The 18,791-nt window shown below is 47.0% G+C and overlaps 1 protein-coding gene across 1 annotated transcript in view; it reads right to left on the bottom strand.

The window, feature by feature from the left end:
• Positions 1-3,299: 3,299 nt before the first annotated feature.
• Positions 3,300-18,791, bottom strand: part of LOC131086613 (deleted in malignant brain tumors 1 protein-like) — a 38,239-nt gene continuing 22,747 nt past the window's right edge. Inside the window, exons 16-30 of the mRNA XM_058029700.1 lie at positions 17,980-18,012; positions 16,821-16,974; positions 15,115-15,329; positions 14,298-14,330; positions 13,139-13,292; positions 11,433-11,647; positions 10,615-10,647; positions 9,456-9,609; positions 7,669-7,883; positions 6,852-6,884; positions 6,284-6,434; positions 5,718-5,929; positions 5,277-5,449; positions 4,238-4,626; positions 3,300-3,579 (exon numbers count right to left, since the gene is read on the bottom strand). Of these exons, the coding sequence (XP_057885683.1) occupies positions 3,300-3,579; positions 4,238-4,626; positions 5,277-5,449; positions 5,718-5,929; positions 6,284-6,434; positions 6,852-6,884; positions 7,669-7,883; positions 9,456-9,609; positions 10,615-10,647; positions 11,433-11,647; positions 13,139-13,292; positions 14,298-14,330; positions 15,115-15,329; positions 16,821-16,974; positions 17,980-18,012 (2,444 nt within the window). The remainder of the gene's footprint in view (positions 3,580-4,237; positions 4,627-5,276; positions 5,450-5,717; positions 5,930-6,283; positions 6,435-6,851; positions 6,885-7,668; positions 7,884-9,455; positions 9,610-10,614; positions 10,648-11,432; positions 11,648-13,138; positions 13,293-14,297; positions 14,331-15,114; positions 15,330-16,820; positions 16,975-17,979; positions 18,013-18,791) is intronic.

Here is an 18,791-nt window from a genome sequence, read left to right as displayed (position 1 = left end):
TGTATTGGTCTATTTATCTAAATCCAATGGAAAGAATGAAAGGGGGAAAGGTGGTGGAGACATCTTAAAATGAGAGGATATAGAATATATTTTTATTACTTTCACTGATATTCAGATATATTAGACTGACTTCAAGCTCAACAAATATGGACCCAGATCAGATCCACAGAAATATTCAAAGTACTCTGGAAAGATTCTGCATTGTGTTTGCAAGTTAGAATTTAGTACATCTCATCTCTTGCTATATCCTATCCTCATCCCTGACCTAGATGCTTTTCTTGAGGATTTCGCTGTGCTGCAGCTCTGGCTTTGGTGTTCCCTGGTCCATGTGAATACAGCAACACAATGAATCTCCTCTGTCCTTCATAAGGATGGGTGAGTCATCCCTTCAGAAAGAAAGAGACAATAGCCATTGACTTATTCCATTGTTCTCTTTGTAGCTGCCACCCTACAGTGTAGCAAGATTGGTGTAGTTTTGAACCAAGAACTTGAGCTAAGAATAATAATAACGTGGGCTTTTACTGAAGTGACCAGAAATAAATGTCAGTACAACCCTTTTCAAATAAGATTTGGTGGAGCACTTCAGGGAAGCATGCTTAAAAAACAAACATATGAGAGTAGATGTAATTTATTAATAATCATCATTTACATTAACTAAGAGCACTTTAAGGACTACACCATTTGCCCTAAACTTAAAATTTTATATAGGACTGGAGAAGACTTATACATAGTCAAGGAATGGTGAGGACAACTTCAGGCCTTAATGCCAATGTGACAGGGCAAATACCTCTTTGGGGACATTGATATATTTTCTATTCATTCACCAGTATTTAATAGAGGGGGAAATTATGGAGCTGTGTGGGGTTTTGCTGCAATTTTGTAGGTTGTGGTTGCATGATAACAGAAGGTAGTCAGAAACCATTAGCTACTCCACTGGCTTAAGTCACAAATATGAAACCCTTGTGTGTCATTAAACTTCCATCCAGTTCAGTCCTTAGTCCATGGTATCTCCCAGCCCTCTTCCCCTTCAGGACCCTTCCACTGAAAAATTTCCTCCTGCTGTGGTGCAATTACTTCGTCACTGTGGCACACGAAAAGTAAAAGGCACTGCCGTCTGATCTAAGCTTTTTTCCCTTGGGAAGGTTTGAGCACATTTCCAGCTCCCCCTTCTTATGTGGTGCAGACCCTTCCCCAGTTCCCTGCCCTTCTCTGGACACACTCGAGCACCTCAGTGATAGTTTGCAGTGAGGGGCCCAAAACTGAACCTGGGGTTTGAGGTGCCACAGCAGTGCTGTGCCACCTGATGGCACTCAGGATTAGGTGTTGCAGGCACAGGGTGTTGTGCTGTGCTGATCTCACAGTAGATCAGGCTGTATTTTTCACTGGCAGAACTAAGATATGCATCTTGAGAAGAGGGATTTTATGGTTCATGTGCTGTGATTAAATAAGAAAGCCTAATATTGCAGGGTAGTGTCCTGGGTTGACTATATGATGTTTTTATCCCCAATCATCTGGTTTTGTTATGCTGAATAGTAAGTTTTGTATCTTTAAGACTTGTTGCAGAGAGTGAAGGGGGCAGAGAAAAAGCGCACAGTTTTTTTTTAGACACTGCTGTCACTCCTCCACATTCCTGCTCCTGACTGTGTTGTCTGCGGATGGACAGACAGTGGGACTCTTTTTTGAGAGCTCTTTTTTCAGAGCTCTTTTTTGGTTTTAGTTAGTTTATCTAGCTGAGGCAAAGAAGTTCCTTGGACTGTGGGGTTTTTTCCCTTTTCTTTGGAGCTGTTCAAACCTGCTCTTGCCTGAACACCCAGGGGAGCACCGGCAGCTCCACCTGAGGCCCACCAGGCCGGGTCTGACCTGCGGCATTCCCAGCACTGAGGGACTGATCAGAGACTGAGTGAGCTGATCTGCAACCTGGTGACGGGGTTTTCTCAGTTTGTCATCTCTTTTGGAGCAACAAGGGGTTTTATTGTTTCATATTGTTTTGGTTTTATAGTTTAATAAACAGTTTTTTTCCACTTTTCTCCAAGGAGGTATATTCTCCCGGACCGGTTAGGGGGAGGGGCCAATTGAATTTGCTTTCCTACCGGAGCCCTTTTGGGGGTTCTCTCCCAAATTCGCTCTAAACCAGGACAGGTGGCAACCTATCTGTGGGTTGTTAAACTTTCCCTGGTCTTTTGGCTTCTTCAATGTTGAGTTAGGTCATGCCCACCTCTTTTCATGAAGTGAGCCTCCACCAAGGAAAGCCAGACAAGCTTGGGTTTTAATCTTGAATCATCAATTATGTTACTTAGAACTATAAAATTTCTCAAACCACCCAACTACTCAGACAATGTGACCAGGTGTTTAGCAAGGTTTACATAATCTGGTATGGAATCACTTTCTTCATTTTCTGCTTCAAGAGAAGCCCATCCAGAGTGAGAGCAGTGACTGAGGGGAGCCCTCATCATGGTCTGAAGTTTCTTTGTGAGGGGACGTGAAGGACAGCACCAACTCTGGTGGCTAGTGACAGGGCTCAGGGGCATGGCCTGAGGTTGTGTCAGGGAAGTTTAGTTGGATTTCAGGGAAAAGTTCTTCCCCAGAGGTGCTGGCACTGCCCAGGCTCCCTAGGGAATGGGCACAGCCCCGAGGCCGCCAGAGCTCCAGGATCCTTTGGACAACAGTTCCAGGGATGCCCAGGGTGGGATTGTTGGGGTGTCTGTGCAGGGACAGGAGCTGCACTCATTGATCTTGTGGATCCCTTCCAACTCAGGATATTCTGTGATTCTATGAACTGCCAGGGGCTGACAGCAAAATTTAAATAATGCTCAGGAAACGTCAGATGGAACAGCAGTCGAATTCAGGTTTTCATGAATGACGAATGAATTCAGGTCTGGGAGAGATTAAAAGACTTGGTCATGTTTTATCCCTCATTGTGTTATGTCCCAAACCTTAAAAAATGCTGGAAAATACTGTTCTAGATTAACAGATTTCTTGCACTCTAATACATCCAGACTCAGGTGTATATTAATAGAGCTTGTTTATAGAGCCTAAACTGCAATTTCGACATTCCAGTTTTTCCATTACAAAAGCAAACAACAAACCAAAAGGTTAAAAATCACAAATTTCACTCCCCACAGAACTGCGGAGGTAGCATTTCTGTTATATGGGGACGACTGATGTGAAGTGGGATTAACAGGCATGAGTCAGAGAGCACATTCCTAATATTTATTCTAGAGCTTTTGGCAACCTTGCAGCATGGTTTCTTACAGAATTCAATTGGCATTTAAAGATGCTATCTGTCAAAGGACACAGTTTTACTCAGACCCAAGTTCATCCATTATCTCAGGTTTCCAAAGCTGTATTGGGCCAGCAACAACAATCACACTTTCTTTGTCAGAGCTGGCCTCTCTCTTGGACCTTCGAAGACAGCCTTGGTAGCATCTGGAGGAATAATCATAGGCCCTGCAGACCACCAGCTCACACTGCAGGTAAACCTCTGGGTTGCTCTGAATGAACTGGAAGGCGTTGAATTTAAACCTGAGGGTGTGTCTGAAGGGTGAGTAATACGTAGCATAGGTGGGATCTTTGGCACACCTAAAAAGAAACAAAAAAAACCCCCTCTCATGAATATACACTGCAGTCAGTCATTTACATGCAATAAAACACACATGAGAAGTGATTTTTAAGCATTGTGAGAACAGTTCAGAAAGCTGCAAGCTGGAAAACCAAAATGCCTTTTTTTGGCATAATTCAAGCACATTGCCTTTCCTCAGCCTGTCGTGTGTCTGATACCTGGTGTTTGTATGATTCTGTGAAGGTAAATTAACCTTACCTGAGGCATTTCACTATTACCTTATAAAAATTAATATTTATAATAATTAATAATTAATATATAATAAAATTTAATAATTTATAATTTAATAATGTAAGTTGATAATTAGTAATAAAGTAAAAAATAAAAATAAACTATTATAATTACAAAGATATAATAATTATAATATCCATCGTGAGCTTCCCATAGCCATTTGGTCTACTTTTTTATTTTAAGCTGTGGTGTGTTTGTTATATTTTGGGTCAATGCATCTCCCTTTTCCCAGTAAACCCTGAATGCTCTTGTCCATTAATTAATTAAAAGCTGCCATTATCGTATGCTATATTCACACTATTCCATTAAATTAAAAAATAAAAATTAATAGGAGATGCAGAAATTTGAAGGCAGTTTTATCTGAAATTGTAATTCATAAGAACTCACCCATTCTCGATTATAGCATAGGACTTTGTTGTAAAATTGTGGCGAGTGGGAGATGCCACACAAGTGTCCAGAAATAACTCCAGGGATGGGTCAGAGCTGTGCAGGGAAGCTTGTAGGAACAAATTCTGGTTGATGGCAACACGGTAGGGTGAGTCATACACTGGCCTTGAGAAGCTCGAGGAGTCATAAAATGTGAGGTTGACATCGTATCTCTCATACTGAGTTTCATTCACTTCAAAGTTGTCGTCCGCGACGTACATCGTTTTTGCCCATGTGTTCTGGAGCATCTTGCAGTTGACATGCAAGAGAAGATTTCTATTTCTTGTGATTAACGTACCAGAAGAGGACCCTCTAATAGTGTTGGAATAGCTGATTGTGTCATTGTTCCCCTGTTTGGCACATAAAATATAAAATTAACTCATATATTCAGGTACCCTACTATACATTCTGAACTTTGCTGTATCCTTACAGCAATGTGCACTGTAAAAACATTATTTCCCAGAAAGTCTGATGTGGAAAAGTCTGAATCTAGTAATTTCTGTTCTCAAGATAAGAATCTTCATGTGATATTCAGTGCCCACAATTTTGATCTAGAAAACTACTCACAATAAATGCAGACATAACAGAATTAAATACTACCTGTACAACATTAAGTATGTGAAGGTTCAGGTCTGGCACAATATTTAGCTGAAATCTGGCTATGACATTATTAGTCACATTTAGTGAAAGCTTTGAAACTTTTATAGCTATCACACTCAGCCTGGGACCTTGAAAATGCCAAGTATTTGTATCCTTCCACAGCTTATTCCTTTGGAGATGAATGACGGGCTGTAAGGGAATGCTCTGTTAGCAGAGGCAGGAAATGCAAGTGCAAATATCCTTCAGGAGAGAGGGAGACAACCCACAATCACCAGGACACTTCCAGTCCCTGCAGGTCTCAGGTAGCTTTCAATTTGGGCTGGTTTCCAAAGCAAATTCTCCTGTTTGAATTTTTATATCCTCCCGTTTTTGCCCACTTTGTTGAAACGTTCAGTCCTACCTCTCTGACAGTGCCACAGCGAGTGTACGGAATGTCGAATGACACAGAATTTGATGTGATGTTGGGTGTGCAAAGGGGGTCGTTCAGGGTCAGGTTCCAAGCAGAGTAGCCGTGGGACTGAAGGAAGTATCTGCTCACAACCACGTGCATGTAGTCTGGCAAACACAGCAGGGCTAGTGGATGGCAAAGAAAATATGTTACAAGCTCAGTAAAGTGACCAAAAAAGGTTGTAAGCAGTGGATCAAATAAACACCACCTTTTGCAGAAGCAGCTGATTTGGCAGAAGGAGCTCAGAATCCAAACCATGGACTTGAACCTCCACAAAACCACTACAGATCTAACTTAAATTTTAAAAATCTAATTTAAAACACTAACAAGATTAACAACCAGCGAACTAGATAATAATTGAAAAGCATGTTTCTGCTTTAAAGATGAACTTACTGGTGCTGTCATCAGCACGAGTGGAGTGATAGTTGGCCTGGAAGCCTCTGTACGTGTATCGGGAGTTGCTGTGGAAGCGGACGCTCAGCAGGTTGGAGGACGATGTGTATGTGGGGTAATAACCAGAACAAATCTTCCCAAGGAGAGGAGAGCTGTGCAGGGGCCCATCGTAGATTTCCACATAGTCAGAGAGGCATCTGCCACCTTCCATCCTGGCAAGCAATGAAACTATTTAGTTTGATGCTTCGTTTTTATGTTCTTTGGTTTTGTTTGCCTGTTGGTTTGGGTTTTTAGTCACATTAGCTCTTTATACCAGAAGTATACATTTGATTGATATGACTGTCAAACCTTTGGAACGGAAACTACAGCCTCCACTTTCTGTCTCAGTAAATGCCAGCCATGTTTTTTGACTAAATAAGCAAAAATCAATACATTTTCCCTCTCCAGATATACTAAAAGCTTTGATAAAGATTCTTGAAATCAAGTAGGTTTTTGCTTAGTTTTTGCTTAAGTCCAAGTTGTCACTCCCATATGTTCACCTTCCCAAATAATGAATTTCTACTTACTGAATATCTGTAAATGTAAGCGTGACACGAAAGTTGCTTTCTACTTCTATTTCCCACACGCAGTCAGCATTGTTTGGATAATTTCTAGGGTAAAATGGGCTCTGTAAAGTACCAGATGAAGAGGAGAGCAAGCCACCACAAGAATAATCTTCTGCAGAGAAAAATACAAGAAGAAAAAGATATGTATGCACTTTTAGGGTTGCGTTACGAGTACATATGTGTGACGTTTACATCTCAATGTAGAGATAGTGACTTCAATCAGCTCCAGTGGCCTCTCCATTGGGTTCATACACATCTGAAAGCAGGTTAGGAGATGCTAAACATGCTGAACAGATTTTATAATGCTGATCTGCAGTGCCTGCACTAGCAGGACACAAATATTTTCCACAGCACTGGACAGTTTTGAGGCTGGAATTGTGGAGATCAGCTCTTCCTTGAAAGAGGAACCCCCTATTACAATTGCTAATGACCAAAGGGAGGAGGAAAAAAAAATAAAATAATTTTGTTTTAAAAGCAAAAATTTGATAAATATCCAATTCATAAACTTACCCAAGCCCTCCAAACCTACCTGGGGTTGGTGATGCAGTAGAAGTATTGGGAGCTGTAGGGAGAGAGCAGCAGGTGATAAGAAATACAAAATACACTCAGCATTTTGCCTAAGAGAAACAGCCCTCTGGGGGTCAGCCCTCCCCAGCAGGGCTCCTGAAGGGACACTGCAACACCAGACCCACAATCACTGCCTGGACACACGGGGGGTCCCTGTGTGGCTCCAAACCCTCCCTCTCCACCCACCAGCCCAGGGTCTTGATCTCCTCTGTTAAATGTCAGTAGGGTGGGATGGAGTGGACCCTCAGCATGTCTGGGACCCTCAGCATGTCTGGGACCCTCAGCATGTTTGTGGTGACACCAAACTGGAAGGAGGGGATGGTCAAGCAGATGGTGCTGCTGCCATTCAGAGGGAGCCTGGCACTGCAGACAGAGCAGCAGCCAGCCTCAGCTGCCAAAAGGAGCTCTCTGCACTGTGGCTGAGCACATCCGCTGCCTTTATTTTGGAAAAACAAGAAGCAGCCTTTGGCCTCTGCAGCAATGAGTTTCCCAAGGCTGATCAATTCCTCTGCCTACAGCATAGAGCAGGAAAATTGATGATAGCTCAGTGGCAGCTCTGGGGGGAGGTGGAGAGTCCCATTGCGGCCCACCAGGAAGAGTGTCTGACAGCAGCTTCATGGCCATCCTCTCCTGAAAACCACCCTTGAGCCAGGATGCCTCTAAGTGTCCCCTCTAAGAGGGTCTGGATGCCCACAGGGTGCTGAGAGCCACCAGAAGCTCTTTGTGATTGTGCTTGAGCCCCTGCCCTGGCGAGGAGTAAAGGACGGCTCCAGTCTTACCCATGGTGGTACTGAAGGCAACAAATGAGGAGTAGTAGGCCTGGAAGCCCCTCTTGGTGATGCTGATGTCGCTGCGGAACAGGACGGTGAGCTGGTTCCCAGAGGAGTTGAAGACACGGTGGTCGTTCCTGCAAACACGGCCCAGGAGCCTGCTCTGGGGGGAGCCTCCATCAAACACCTCGATGGCATCGTAGGAGCAGCTGCTGCCCTCCAGCCTGCAGGGAGGAGATGTGGCCTCAGCTCTCCTCACAGAGAGCAGCATGTAGGAAAGGCATTTTGTGCTGTTCTTGTGAGCCAGAGAAGGCCTGCTGAAGATCAGGAAAGCCCTGTCTCTCTCTGGAGGAAGACACCAAGGTTGTCACATGTTGGATCCCAGGAAACTCCTCTGGCTGCCCTGGAGGACTCGAGCCCCTGCCCAGGGGGCTCAGAGCCCAGGACCCCTGTGCCTTTGATTGAGCCCTTAGAAAAAACTATTACCAACTTTATATGAAGAATTACAAGCCACAACAGTTTAAGCACAATGATAGTAAATTTTTCACAGGGTGAAAAATAGATTTTTGGGGGTTTTAGAATGGGATTCAGGGGACAAGATGGAGGAATCTGGGTGTGTCCAGCCTTTCTCCTTCTCCTTCTTGGTCTCCGTCTTCTGCTCTGATGTTGGCACTTTTGGATTGGTTTAGAGTAGAAGCTCACTGTCTAATGTAGGTAATAGGTATTGGAAAGTAATTGTAAATAGTGTACATGTAGTTATTAGTATAAAAAGATAACAACACCTGCGGCCGGGCAGAGTGCCTCTCTGTCTGTCTTGCTGAGAGAACCTCGTCTGGACAGGAGAAAAAATTTTATAGACAAGGAACAGTAAACAACTTTGAGACCAAGAAATGAAGAGTTCTGACTCTTTCTTCAACTGCCAAGCTGGGAAAAGGGACTTTCTGACACATCTTGGGGTCACTGTGACCAGCTAGAGACCCCGAGAGTCACCATGACAACGTGATGAAAGGGAGAAAGTTAAAAGACATGGACTCTAGCTGGCACACAGAATGATGTGGCTCCTTGTTCACATATTGAGAATTTTGTTTCTTTCTTATGACCAACGGGCAGTGAATGTGTCTGTTAAGTAAACGTAAATATCTTGAAAAACTACAAAAGCAACCTGTTGCTGTAATAAATCTCTCTTAGACACCCTTCTGATGGAGTCTTGGTGCTTTGCGTCGTGTCGTGCTCTGTAGCGACAGCAGCAGGCACAAAATCCCCAAGGAGTTTTCCTGGAGAAGGCAGTGAGAACCTCAAAGGAGAAAACAATTCTTATATCTAGTCACTGCTCCTGTTTTTGCACATGTGGAACGTGTTATGGAGATTGTTTACCCAAAGTGATTTGGTTAATTGGACATGGGTGAAAGTTGTTTTGAGTGATTAGCCAATCACTCAAAGCTGTGTCCTGGCTGTCTCAGACATGACTGTCTGTCTGGGTTTTTCTTTAGTATTCTTTAGTATAATATCTCTTTAGCATAGTATCTTTAGTAGTATAGTATCTTTAGTATCTCTTTAGTTATAATATAGTGTGAATGTAATGCAATATAGTTTTAATGAAGCAATTTGTTCAGCATTCTGAATCATGGAGTCAGAGCACGTTATACCCTGGCCTGTCTCTACTACAAGAGGAGGATCTGTCTGAGCACAGCTGCAGGGCCCAGCAGCCCCATTGCCACCTCACCCCAGCACTCGGGCTGAGGCTGCCAAGGTCCCACAGTTGGGACAAAGCCACCCCAGAGCCTGGCTGGACTCACTCCACATCCGTAAACTGGAGCTGGATCCTGCGGGCCGTGTCCCACGGACGGATGATCCACACGCAGTAGGCGTTGTTGGGGTAGGAGTTGGGGTATCCCGGGCTCTGGAGGGTGCCAGACAATCCTTGCAGTAAACCACCACAGGAGACGTTCCCTGAGGAAAAGAGCAGAGCCCAGGCAAGGGCAGAGAGATCTTATTCCATGGCCAGAATCCATCAGGGAAGGGCAAGGCCCTGCCAAGGAGGCTCTGCCACAGCCCCACAGAGACCCTCCCTGCCAGGCACCCCAAAACATCACCCCTGCCTCCCCCCAGCACAGCTCATACAGAAACCCAGGTCCATGGGCTTGGCTGTCCAGTGGGATGCCTGGGGAAGGAGAAAATCAGACCCATCAACTCCTCCTGACCCAAAGGTGCCAGAGGGGAAGTTGAGCTGGAGGCACCCGGTGCTGCAGGGAGGAATCAGCAGGATTCACTCCCAGCATTTTTCCCAGGAGATACAACCTGCTGGGAGCCAACCCTCTGCAGAAGCCAGGCTCTTTGCAGTGGTGCCCCTCAAGAGGCCATGGACACAAACTGAAACACAGGGGATTTCCTCTGAACATCAGGAGACACTTTTTTCCTGCAAGGGTGACTGAGCACAGACACAGGTTGCCCACATAGGTGGCAAATAGCCAAAAGCCCTCTGGTTATGGTCTTGGGAAGCCAGTTCTGGCTGATCCTGCTTTTAGCCAGGGACTAGGAAAATACAAGAGGAATACAAGAGGAAGAAGGTATTTATGCACCTTTAGTATTTTGTTTGGAGTATGTATGTGTGAATTTAATGTCTAAATGCAGAAATTGTGACTTCTGTCAGCTCCAGTGGCCTCTCCATTAGGTTCATACACATCTGAAAGCAGGTTAGGAGATGGTAACTGCACTGAACAGCTTTTATAATGCTGATCTGCAGTACATGCAGTAGCAGGACACAAATATTTTCCACAGCACTGGATAGTTTTGAGGCTGGAATTGTGGAGATCAGCTCTACCTTGAAAGAGGAACCCCCTATTACAATTGCTAATGACCAAAGGGAGGAGGAAAAAAAATAAAATAATTTTGTTTTAAAAGCAAAAATTTGATAAATATCCAATTCATAAACTTACCCAAGTCCTCCAAACCTACCTGGGGTTGGTGATGCAGTAGAAGTATTGGGTGCTGTAGGGAGAGAGCAGCAGGTAATAAGAAATACAAAATACACTCAGCATTTTGCCTAAGAGAAACAGCCCTCTGGGGGTCAGCCCTCCCCAGCAGGGCTCCTGAAGGGACACTGCAACACCAGACCCACAATCACTGCCTGGACACACGGGGGGTCCCTGTGTGGCTCCAAACCCTTCCTCTCCACCCACCAGCCCAGGGTCTTGATCTCCTCTGTTAAATGTCAGTAGGGTGGGATGGAGTGGACCCTCAGCATCTCTGGGACCCTCAGCATGTCTGGGACCCTCAGCATGTTTGTGGTGACACCAAACTGGAAGGAGGGGATGGTCAAGCAGATGGTGCTGCTGCCATTCAGAGGGAGCCTGGCACTGCAGACAGAGCAGCAGCCAGCCTCAGCTGCCAAAAGGAGCTCTCTGCACAGTGGCTGAGCACATCCGCTGCCTTTATTTTGGAAAAACAAGAAGCAGCCTTTGGCCTCTGCAGCAACGAAAGTGCCAGGGCTGATCAATTCCTCTGCCTACAGCATAGAGCAGGAAAATTGATGATAGCTCAGTGGCAGCACTGGGGGAGGTGGAGAGTCCCATTGCGGCCCACCAGGCAAAGAAACAGTGTCTGGCAGCAGCTTCATGGCCATCCTCTCCTGAAAACCACCCTTGAGCCAGGATGCCTCTAGGTGGGGCCAGAGGGTCTGGATGCCCACAGGGTGCTGAGAGGCACCAGAAGCTCTTTGTGATTGAGCTTGAGCCCCTGCCCTGGCGAGGAGTAGAGGACAGCTCCAGTCTTACCCATGGTGGTACTGAAGGCAACAAATGAGGAGTAGTAGGCGTGGAAGCCCCTCTTGGTGATGCTGATGTCGCTGCGGAACAGGACGGTGAGCTGGTTCCCAGAGGAGTTGAAGACACGGTGGTCGTTCCTGCAAACACGGCCCAGGAGCCTGCTCTGGGGGGAGCCTCCATCAAACACCTCGATGGCATCGTAGGAGCAGCTGCTGCCCTCCAGCCTGCAGGGAGGAGATGTGGCCTCAGCTCTCCTCACAGAGAGCAGCATGTAGGAAAGGCATTTTGTGCTGTTCTTGTGAGCCAGGGAAGGCCTGCTGAAGATCAGGAAAGCCCTGTCTCTCTCTGGAGGAAGACACCAAGGTTGTCACCTGTTGGATCCCAGGAAACTCCTCTGGCTGCCCTGGAGGACTCGAGCCCCTGCCCAGGGGGCTCAGAGCCCAGGACCCCTGTGCCTTTGATTGAGCCCTTAGAAAAAACTATTACCAACTTTATATGAAGAATTACAAGCCACAGAAGTTTAAGTAGAATGATAGTGAATTTATCACAGGGTGAAAAATAGATTTTTGGGGTTTTTAGAATTGGGATTCAGGGGACAAGATGGAGGAATCTGGGTGTGTCCAGCCTTTCTCCTTCTCCTTCTTGGCCCCCGTCTTCTGCTCTGATGTTGGCACTTTTGGATTGGTTTAGAGTAGAAGCTCACTGTCTAAATTAGTATAAAAAGATAACAACACCTGGGGGCGGGCAGAGTGCCTCTCTGTCTGTCTTGCTGAGAGGACCTCGTCTGGTCAGGAGACAAAATTTTGTAGACAAGGAACAGTAAACAACTTTGAGACCAAGAAATGAAGAGTTCTGACTCCTTCTTTGACCACCAGGCTGGGAAAAGAGACTTTCTAACACATCTTGGGTTCACTCTAAACAGCTAGATATCCCAAGAGTCACCATAACAACGTGATGAAAGGGAGAAAGTTAAAAGATATGGACTCTAGCTGGCACACAGAATGATGTGGCTCCTTGTTCACCTATGGAGAGTTTGTTTCTTTCTTATGACCAACAGGCAGTGAATGTGCCTATTAAGTGAGTGTAAATACTTTGAAAAACTATAAAAGCAACATGTTGCTGCAGTTAATCTCTCTTATACAACCTTCTGATGGAGTCTTGGTGCTTTGTGTCCTGTCGTGCCCTGTAGCAACAGCAGCAGGCACAAAATCCCCAAGGAGTTTTCCTGGGGAAGGCAGTGAGAAACTCAGGCAGTGAGAAATTCTTGTCTCTATTTGCTGCTCCTGGTTTTGCACGTGTGGAATATGTTATGGAGATTGTTTATGCAGAGTGATTTGGTTAAATGTGCCCAGGTGAAAGTTGTTTTGAGTGATTAGCCAGTCACTCAAAGCTGTGTCCTGGCTGTCTCAGAGAGTCACAGGTTTTTCTTTAGTATTCTTTCATATATTTTAGTACAATATATTTAGTATCTCTTTAGTTATAATATAGTGTGAATGTAATGCAATATAGTTTTAATGAAGCAATTTGTTCAGCATTCTGAATCATGGGGTCAGAGCACGTTATACCCTGGCCTGTCTCTACTACAAGAGGAGGATCTGTCTGAGCACAGCTGCAGGGCTCAGCAGCCCCATTGCCACCTCGCCCCAGCGCTCGGGCTGAGGCTGCCAAGGTCCCACAGTGGGGACAAAGCCACCCCAGAGCCTGGCTGGACTCACTCCACATCCGTAAACTGGAGCTGGATCCTGCGGGCCGTGTCCCACGGACGGATGATCCACACGCAGTAGGCGTTGTTGGGGTAGGAGTTGGGGTATCCCGGGCTCTGGAGGGTGCCAGACAATCCCTGCAGTAAGCCACCACAGGAGACGTTCCCTGAGGAAAAGAGCAGAGCCCAGGCATGGGCAGAGAGATCTTATTCCATGGCCAGAATCCATCAGGGAAGGGCAAGGCCCTGCCAAGGAGGCTCTGCCACAGCCCCACAGAGACCCTCCCTGCCAGGCACCCCAAAACATCACCCCTGCCTCCCCCCAGCACAGCTCATACAGAAACCCAGGTCCATGGGGTTGGCTGTCCAGTGGGATGCCTGGGGAAGGAGAAAATCAGACCCATCAACTCCTCCTGACCCAAAGGTGCCAGAGGGGAAGTTGAGCTGGAGGCACCCGGTGCTGCAGGGAGGAATCAGCAGGATTCACTCCCAGCATTTTTCTCAGGAGATATAACCTGCTGGGAGCCAACCCTCTGCAGAAGCCAGGCTCTTTGCAGTGGTGCCCCTCAAGAGGCCATGGACACAAACTGAAACACAGGGGATTTCCTCTGAACATCAGGAGACACTTTTTTCCTGCAAGGGTGACTGAGCACAGACACAGGTTGCCCACATAGGTGGCAAATAGCCAAAAGCCCTCTGGTTATGGTCTTGGAAAGCCAGTTCTGGCTGATCCTGCTTTTAGCCAGGGACTAGGAAAATACAAGAGGAATACAAGAGGAAGAAGGTATTTATGCACCTTTAGTATTTTGTTTGGAGTATGTATGTGTGAATTTAATGTCTAAATGCAGAAATTGTGACTTCTATCAGCTCCAGTGGCCTCTCCATTAGGTTCATACACATCTGAAAGCAGGTTAGGAGATGGTAACTGCACTGAACAGCTTTTATAATGCTGATCTGCAGTACCTGCAGTAGCAGGACACAAATATTTTCCACAGCACTGGATAGTTTTGAGGCTGGAATTGTGGAGATCAGCTCTACCTTGAAAGAGGAACCCCCTATTACAATTGCTAATGACCAAAGGGAGGAGGAAAAAAAATAAAATAATTTTGTTTTAAAAGCAAAATGTTGATAAATATCCAATTCATAAACTTACCCAAGTCCTCCAAACCTACCTGGGGTTGGTGATGCAGTAGAAGTATTGGGAGCTATAGGGAGAGAGCAGCAGGTGATAAGAAATACAAAATACACTCAGCATTTTGCCTAAGAGAAACAGCCCTCTGGGGGTCAGCCCTCCCCAGCAGGGCTCCTGAAGGGACACTGCAACACCAGACCCACAATCACTGCCTGGACACACGGGGGGTCCCTGTGTGGCTCCAAACCCTCCCTCTCCACCCACCAGCCCAGGGTCTTGATCTCCTCTGTTAAATGTCAGTAGGGTGGGATGGAGTGGACCCTCAGCATCTCTAGGACCCTCAGCATGTCTGGGACCCTCAGCATTTTTGTGGTGACACCAAACTGGAAGGAGGGGATGGTCAAGCAGATGGTGCTGCTGCCATTCAGAGGGAGCCTGGCACTGCAGACAGAGCAGCAGCCAGCCTCAGCTGCCAAAAGGAGCTCTCTGCACTGTGGCTGAGCACATCCGCTGCCTTTATTTTGGAAAAACAAGAAGCAGCCTTTGGCCTCTGCAGCAATGAGTTTCCCAAGGCTGATCAATTCCTCTGCCTACAGCATAGAGCAGGAAAATTGATGATAGCTCAGTGGCAGCTCTGGGGGGAGGTGGAGAGTCCCATTGCGGCCCACCAGGAAGAGTGTCTGGCAGCAGCTTCATGGCCATCCTCTCCTGAAAACCACCCTTGAGCCAGGATGCCTCTAAGTGTCCCCTCTAAGAGGGTCTGGATGCCCACAGGGTGCTGAGAGGCACCAGAAGCTCTTTGTGATTGAGCTTGAGCCCCTGCCCTGGCGAGGAGTAAAGGACGGCTCCAGTCTTACCCATGGTGGTACTGAAGGCAACAAATGAGGAGTAGTAGGCCTGGAAGCCCCTCTTGGAGACGCTGCTGTCGCTGCGGAACAGGACGGTGAGCTGGTTCCCAGAGGAGTTGAAGACACGGTGGTCGTTCCTGCAAACATGGCCCAGGAGCCTGCTCTGGGGGGAGCCTCCATCAAACACCTCGATGGCATCGTAGGAGCAGCTGCTGCCCTCCAGCCTGCAGGGAGGAGATGTGGCCTCAGCTCTCCTCACAGAGAGCAGCATGTAGGAAAGGCATTTTGTGCTGTTCTTGTGAGCAAGAGCAGGCCTGCTGAAGATCAGGAAAGCCCTGTCTCTCTCTGGAGGAAGACACCAAGGTTGTCACCTGTTGGATCCCAGGAAACTCCTCTGGCTGCCCTGGAGGACTCGAGCCCCTGCCCAGGGGGCTCAGAGCCCAGGACCCCTGTGCCTTTGATTGAGCCCTTAGAAAAAACTATTACCAACTTTATATGAAGAATTACAAGCCACAGAAGTTTAAGTAGAATGATAGTGAATTTATCACAGGGTGAAAAATAGATTTTTGGGGTTTTTAGAATTGGGATTCAGGGGACAAGATGGAGGAATCTGGGTGTGTCCAGCCTTTCTCCTTCTCCTTCTTGGCCCCCGTCTTCTGCTCTGATGTTGGCACTTTTGGATTGGTTTAGAGTAGAAGCTCACTGTCTAAATTAGTATAAAAAGATAACAACACCTGGGGGCGGGCAGAGTGCCTCTCTGTCTGTCTTGCTGAGAGGACCTCGTCTGGTCAGGAGACAAAATTTTGTAGACAAGGAACAGTAAACAACTTTGAGACCAAGAAATGAAGAGTTCTGACTCCTTCTTTGACCACCAGGCTGGGAAAAGAGACTTTCTAACACATCTTGGGTTCACTCTAAACAGCTAGATATCCCAAGAGTCACCATAACAACGTGATGAAAGGGAGAAAGTTAAAAGATATGGACTCTAGCTGGCACACAGAATGACGTGGCTCCTTGTTCACATATTGAGAGTTTGTTTCTTTCTTATGACCAACAGGCAGTGAATGTGCCTATTAAGTGAGTGTAAATACTTTGAAAAACTATAAAAGCAACATGTTGCTGCAGTTAATCTCTCTTATACACCCTTCTGATGGAGTCTTGATGCTTTGTGTCCTGTCGTGCCCTGTAGCGACAGCAGCAGGCACAAAATCCCCAAGGAGTTTTCCTGGGGAAGGCAGTGAGAAACTCAGGCAGTGAGAAATTCTTGTCTCTATTTGCTGCTCCTGGTTTTGCACGTGTGGAATATGTTATGGAGATTGTTTATGCAGAGTGATTTGGTTAAATGTGCCCAGGTGAAAGTTGTTTTGAGTGATTAGCCAGTCACTCAAAGCTGTGTCCTGGCTGTCTCAGAGAGTCACAGGTTTTTCTTTAGTATTCTTTCATATATTTTAGTACAATATATTTAGTATCTCTTTAGTTATAATATAGTGTGAATGTAATGCAATATAGTTTTAATGAAGCAATTTGTTCAGCATTCTGAATCATGGGGTCAGAGCACGTTATACCCTGGCCTGTCTCTACTACAAGAGGAGGATCTGTCTGAGCACAGCTGCAAGGCTCAGCAGCCCCATTGCCACCTCGCCCCAGCGCTCGGGCTGAGGCTGCCAAGGTCCCACAGCGGGGACAAAGCCACCCCAGAGCCTGGCTGGACTCACTCCACATCCGTAAACTGGAGCTGGATCCTGCGGGCCGTGTCCCACGGACGGATGATCCACACGCAGTAGGCGTTGTTGGGGTAGGAGTTGGGGTATCCCGGGCTCTCAAAGGTGCCAGACAATCCCTGCAGTAAGCCACCACAGGAGACATTTCCTGAGGAAAAGAGCAGAGCCCAGGCATGGGCAGAGAGATCTTATTCCATGGCCAGAATCCATCAGGGAAGGGCAAGGCCCTGCCAAGGAGGCTCTGCCACAGCCCCACAGAGACCCTCCCTGCCAGGCACCCCAAAACATCACCCCTGCCTCCCCCCAGCACAGCTCATACAGAAACCCAGGTCCATGGGCTTGGCTGTCCAGTGGGATGCCTGGGGAAGGAGAAAATCAGACCCATCAACTCCTCCTGACCCAAAGGTGCCAGAGGGGAAGTTGAGCTGGAGGCACCCGGTGCTGCAGGGAGGAATCAGCAGGATTCACTCCCAGCATTTTTCCCAGGAGATACAACCTGCTGGGAGCCAACCCTCTGCAGAAGCCAGGCTCTTTGCAGTGGTGCCCCTCAAGAGGCCATGGACACAAACTGAAACACAGGGGATTTCCTCTGAACATCAGGAGACACTTTTTTCCTGCAAGGGTGACTGAGCACAGACACAGGTTGCCCACATAGGTGGCAAATAGCCAAAAGCCCTCTGGTTATGGTCTTGGGAAGCCAGTTCTGGCTGATCCTGCTTTTAGCCAGGGACTAGGAAAATACAAGAGGAATACAAGAGGAAGAAGGTATTTATGCACCTTTAGTATTTTGTTTGGAGTATGTATGTGTGAATTTAATGTCTAAATGCAGAAATTGTGACTTCTGTCAGCTCCAGTGGCCTCTCCATTAGGTTCATACACATCTGAAAGCAGGTTAGGAGATGGTAACTGCACTGAACAGCTTTTATAATGCTGATCTGCAGTACCTGCAGTAGCAGGACACAAATATTTTCCACAGCACTGGATAGTTTTGAGGCTGGAATTGTGGAGATCAGCTCTACCTTGAAAGAGGAACCCCCTATTACAATTGCTAATGACCAAAGGGAGGAGGAAAAAAAATAAAATAATTTTGTTTTAAAAGCAAAATGTTGATAAATATCCAATTCATAAACTTACCCAAGTCCTCCAAACCTACCTGGGGTTGGTGATGCAGTAGAAGTATTGGGAGCTATAGGGAGAGAGCAGCAGGTGATAAGAAATATAAAATACACTCAGCATTTTGCCTAAGAGAAACAGCCCTCTGGGGGTCAGCCCTCCCCAGCAGGGCTCCTGAAGGGACACTGCAACACCAGACCCACAATCACTGCCTGGACACACGGGGGGTCCCTGTGTGGCTCCAAGCCCTCCCTCTCCACCCACCAGCCCAGGGTCTTGATCTCCCCTGTTAAAGGTCAGTAGGGTGGGATGGAGTGGACCCTCAGCATCTCTGGGACCCTCAGCATGTCTGGGACCCTCAGCATGTTTGTGGTGACACCAAACTGGAAGGAGGGGATGGTCAAGCAGATGGTGCTGCTGCCATTTAGAGGGAGCCTGGCACTGCAGACAGAGCAGCAGCCAGCCTCAGCTGCCAAAAGGAGCTCTCTGCACGGTGGCTGAGCACATCCGCTGCCTTTATTTTGGAAAAACAAGAAGCAGCCTTTGGCCTCTGCAGCAATGAGTTTCCCAAGGCTGATCAATTCCTCTGCCTACAGCATAGGGCAGGAAAATTGATGATAGCTCAGTGGCAGCTCTGGGGGAGGTGGAGAGTCCCATTGCGGCCCACCAGGCAAAGAAACAGTGTCTGGCAGCAGCTTCATGGCCATCCTCTCCTGAAAACCACCCTTGAGCCAGGATGCCTCTAAGTGTCCCCTCTAAGAGGGTCTGGATGCCCACAGGGTGCTGAGAGGCACCAGAAGCTCTTTGTGATTGTGCTTGAGCCCCTGTCCTGGTGAGGAGTAGAGGACAGCT

The sequence above is a fragment of the Melospiza georgiana genome, chromosome 8, assembly GCF_028018845.1.
Source record: "Melospiza georgiana isolate bMelGeo1 chromosome 8, bMelGeo1.pri, whole genome shotgun sequence".
Taxonomy (NCBI): Eukaryota; Metazoa; Chordata; class Aves; order Passeriformes; family Passerellidae; genus Melospiza; species Melospiza georgiana.
This window is presented reverse-complemented; position numbering and strand designations above follow the sequence as displayed.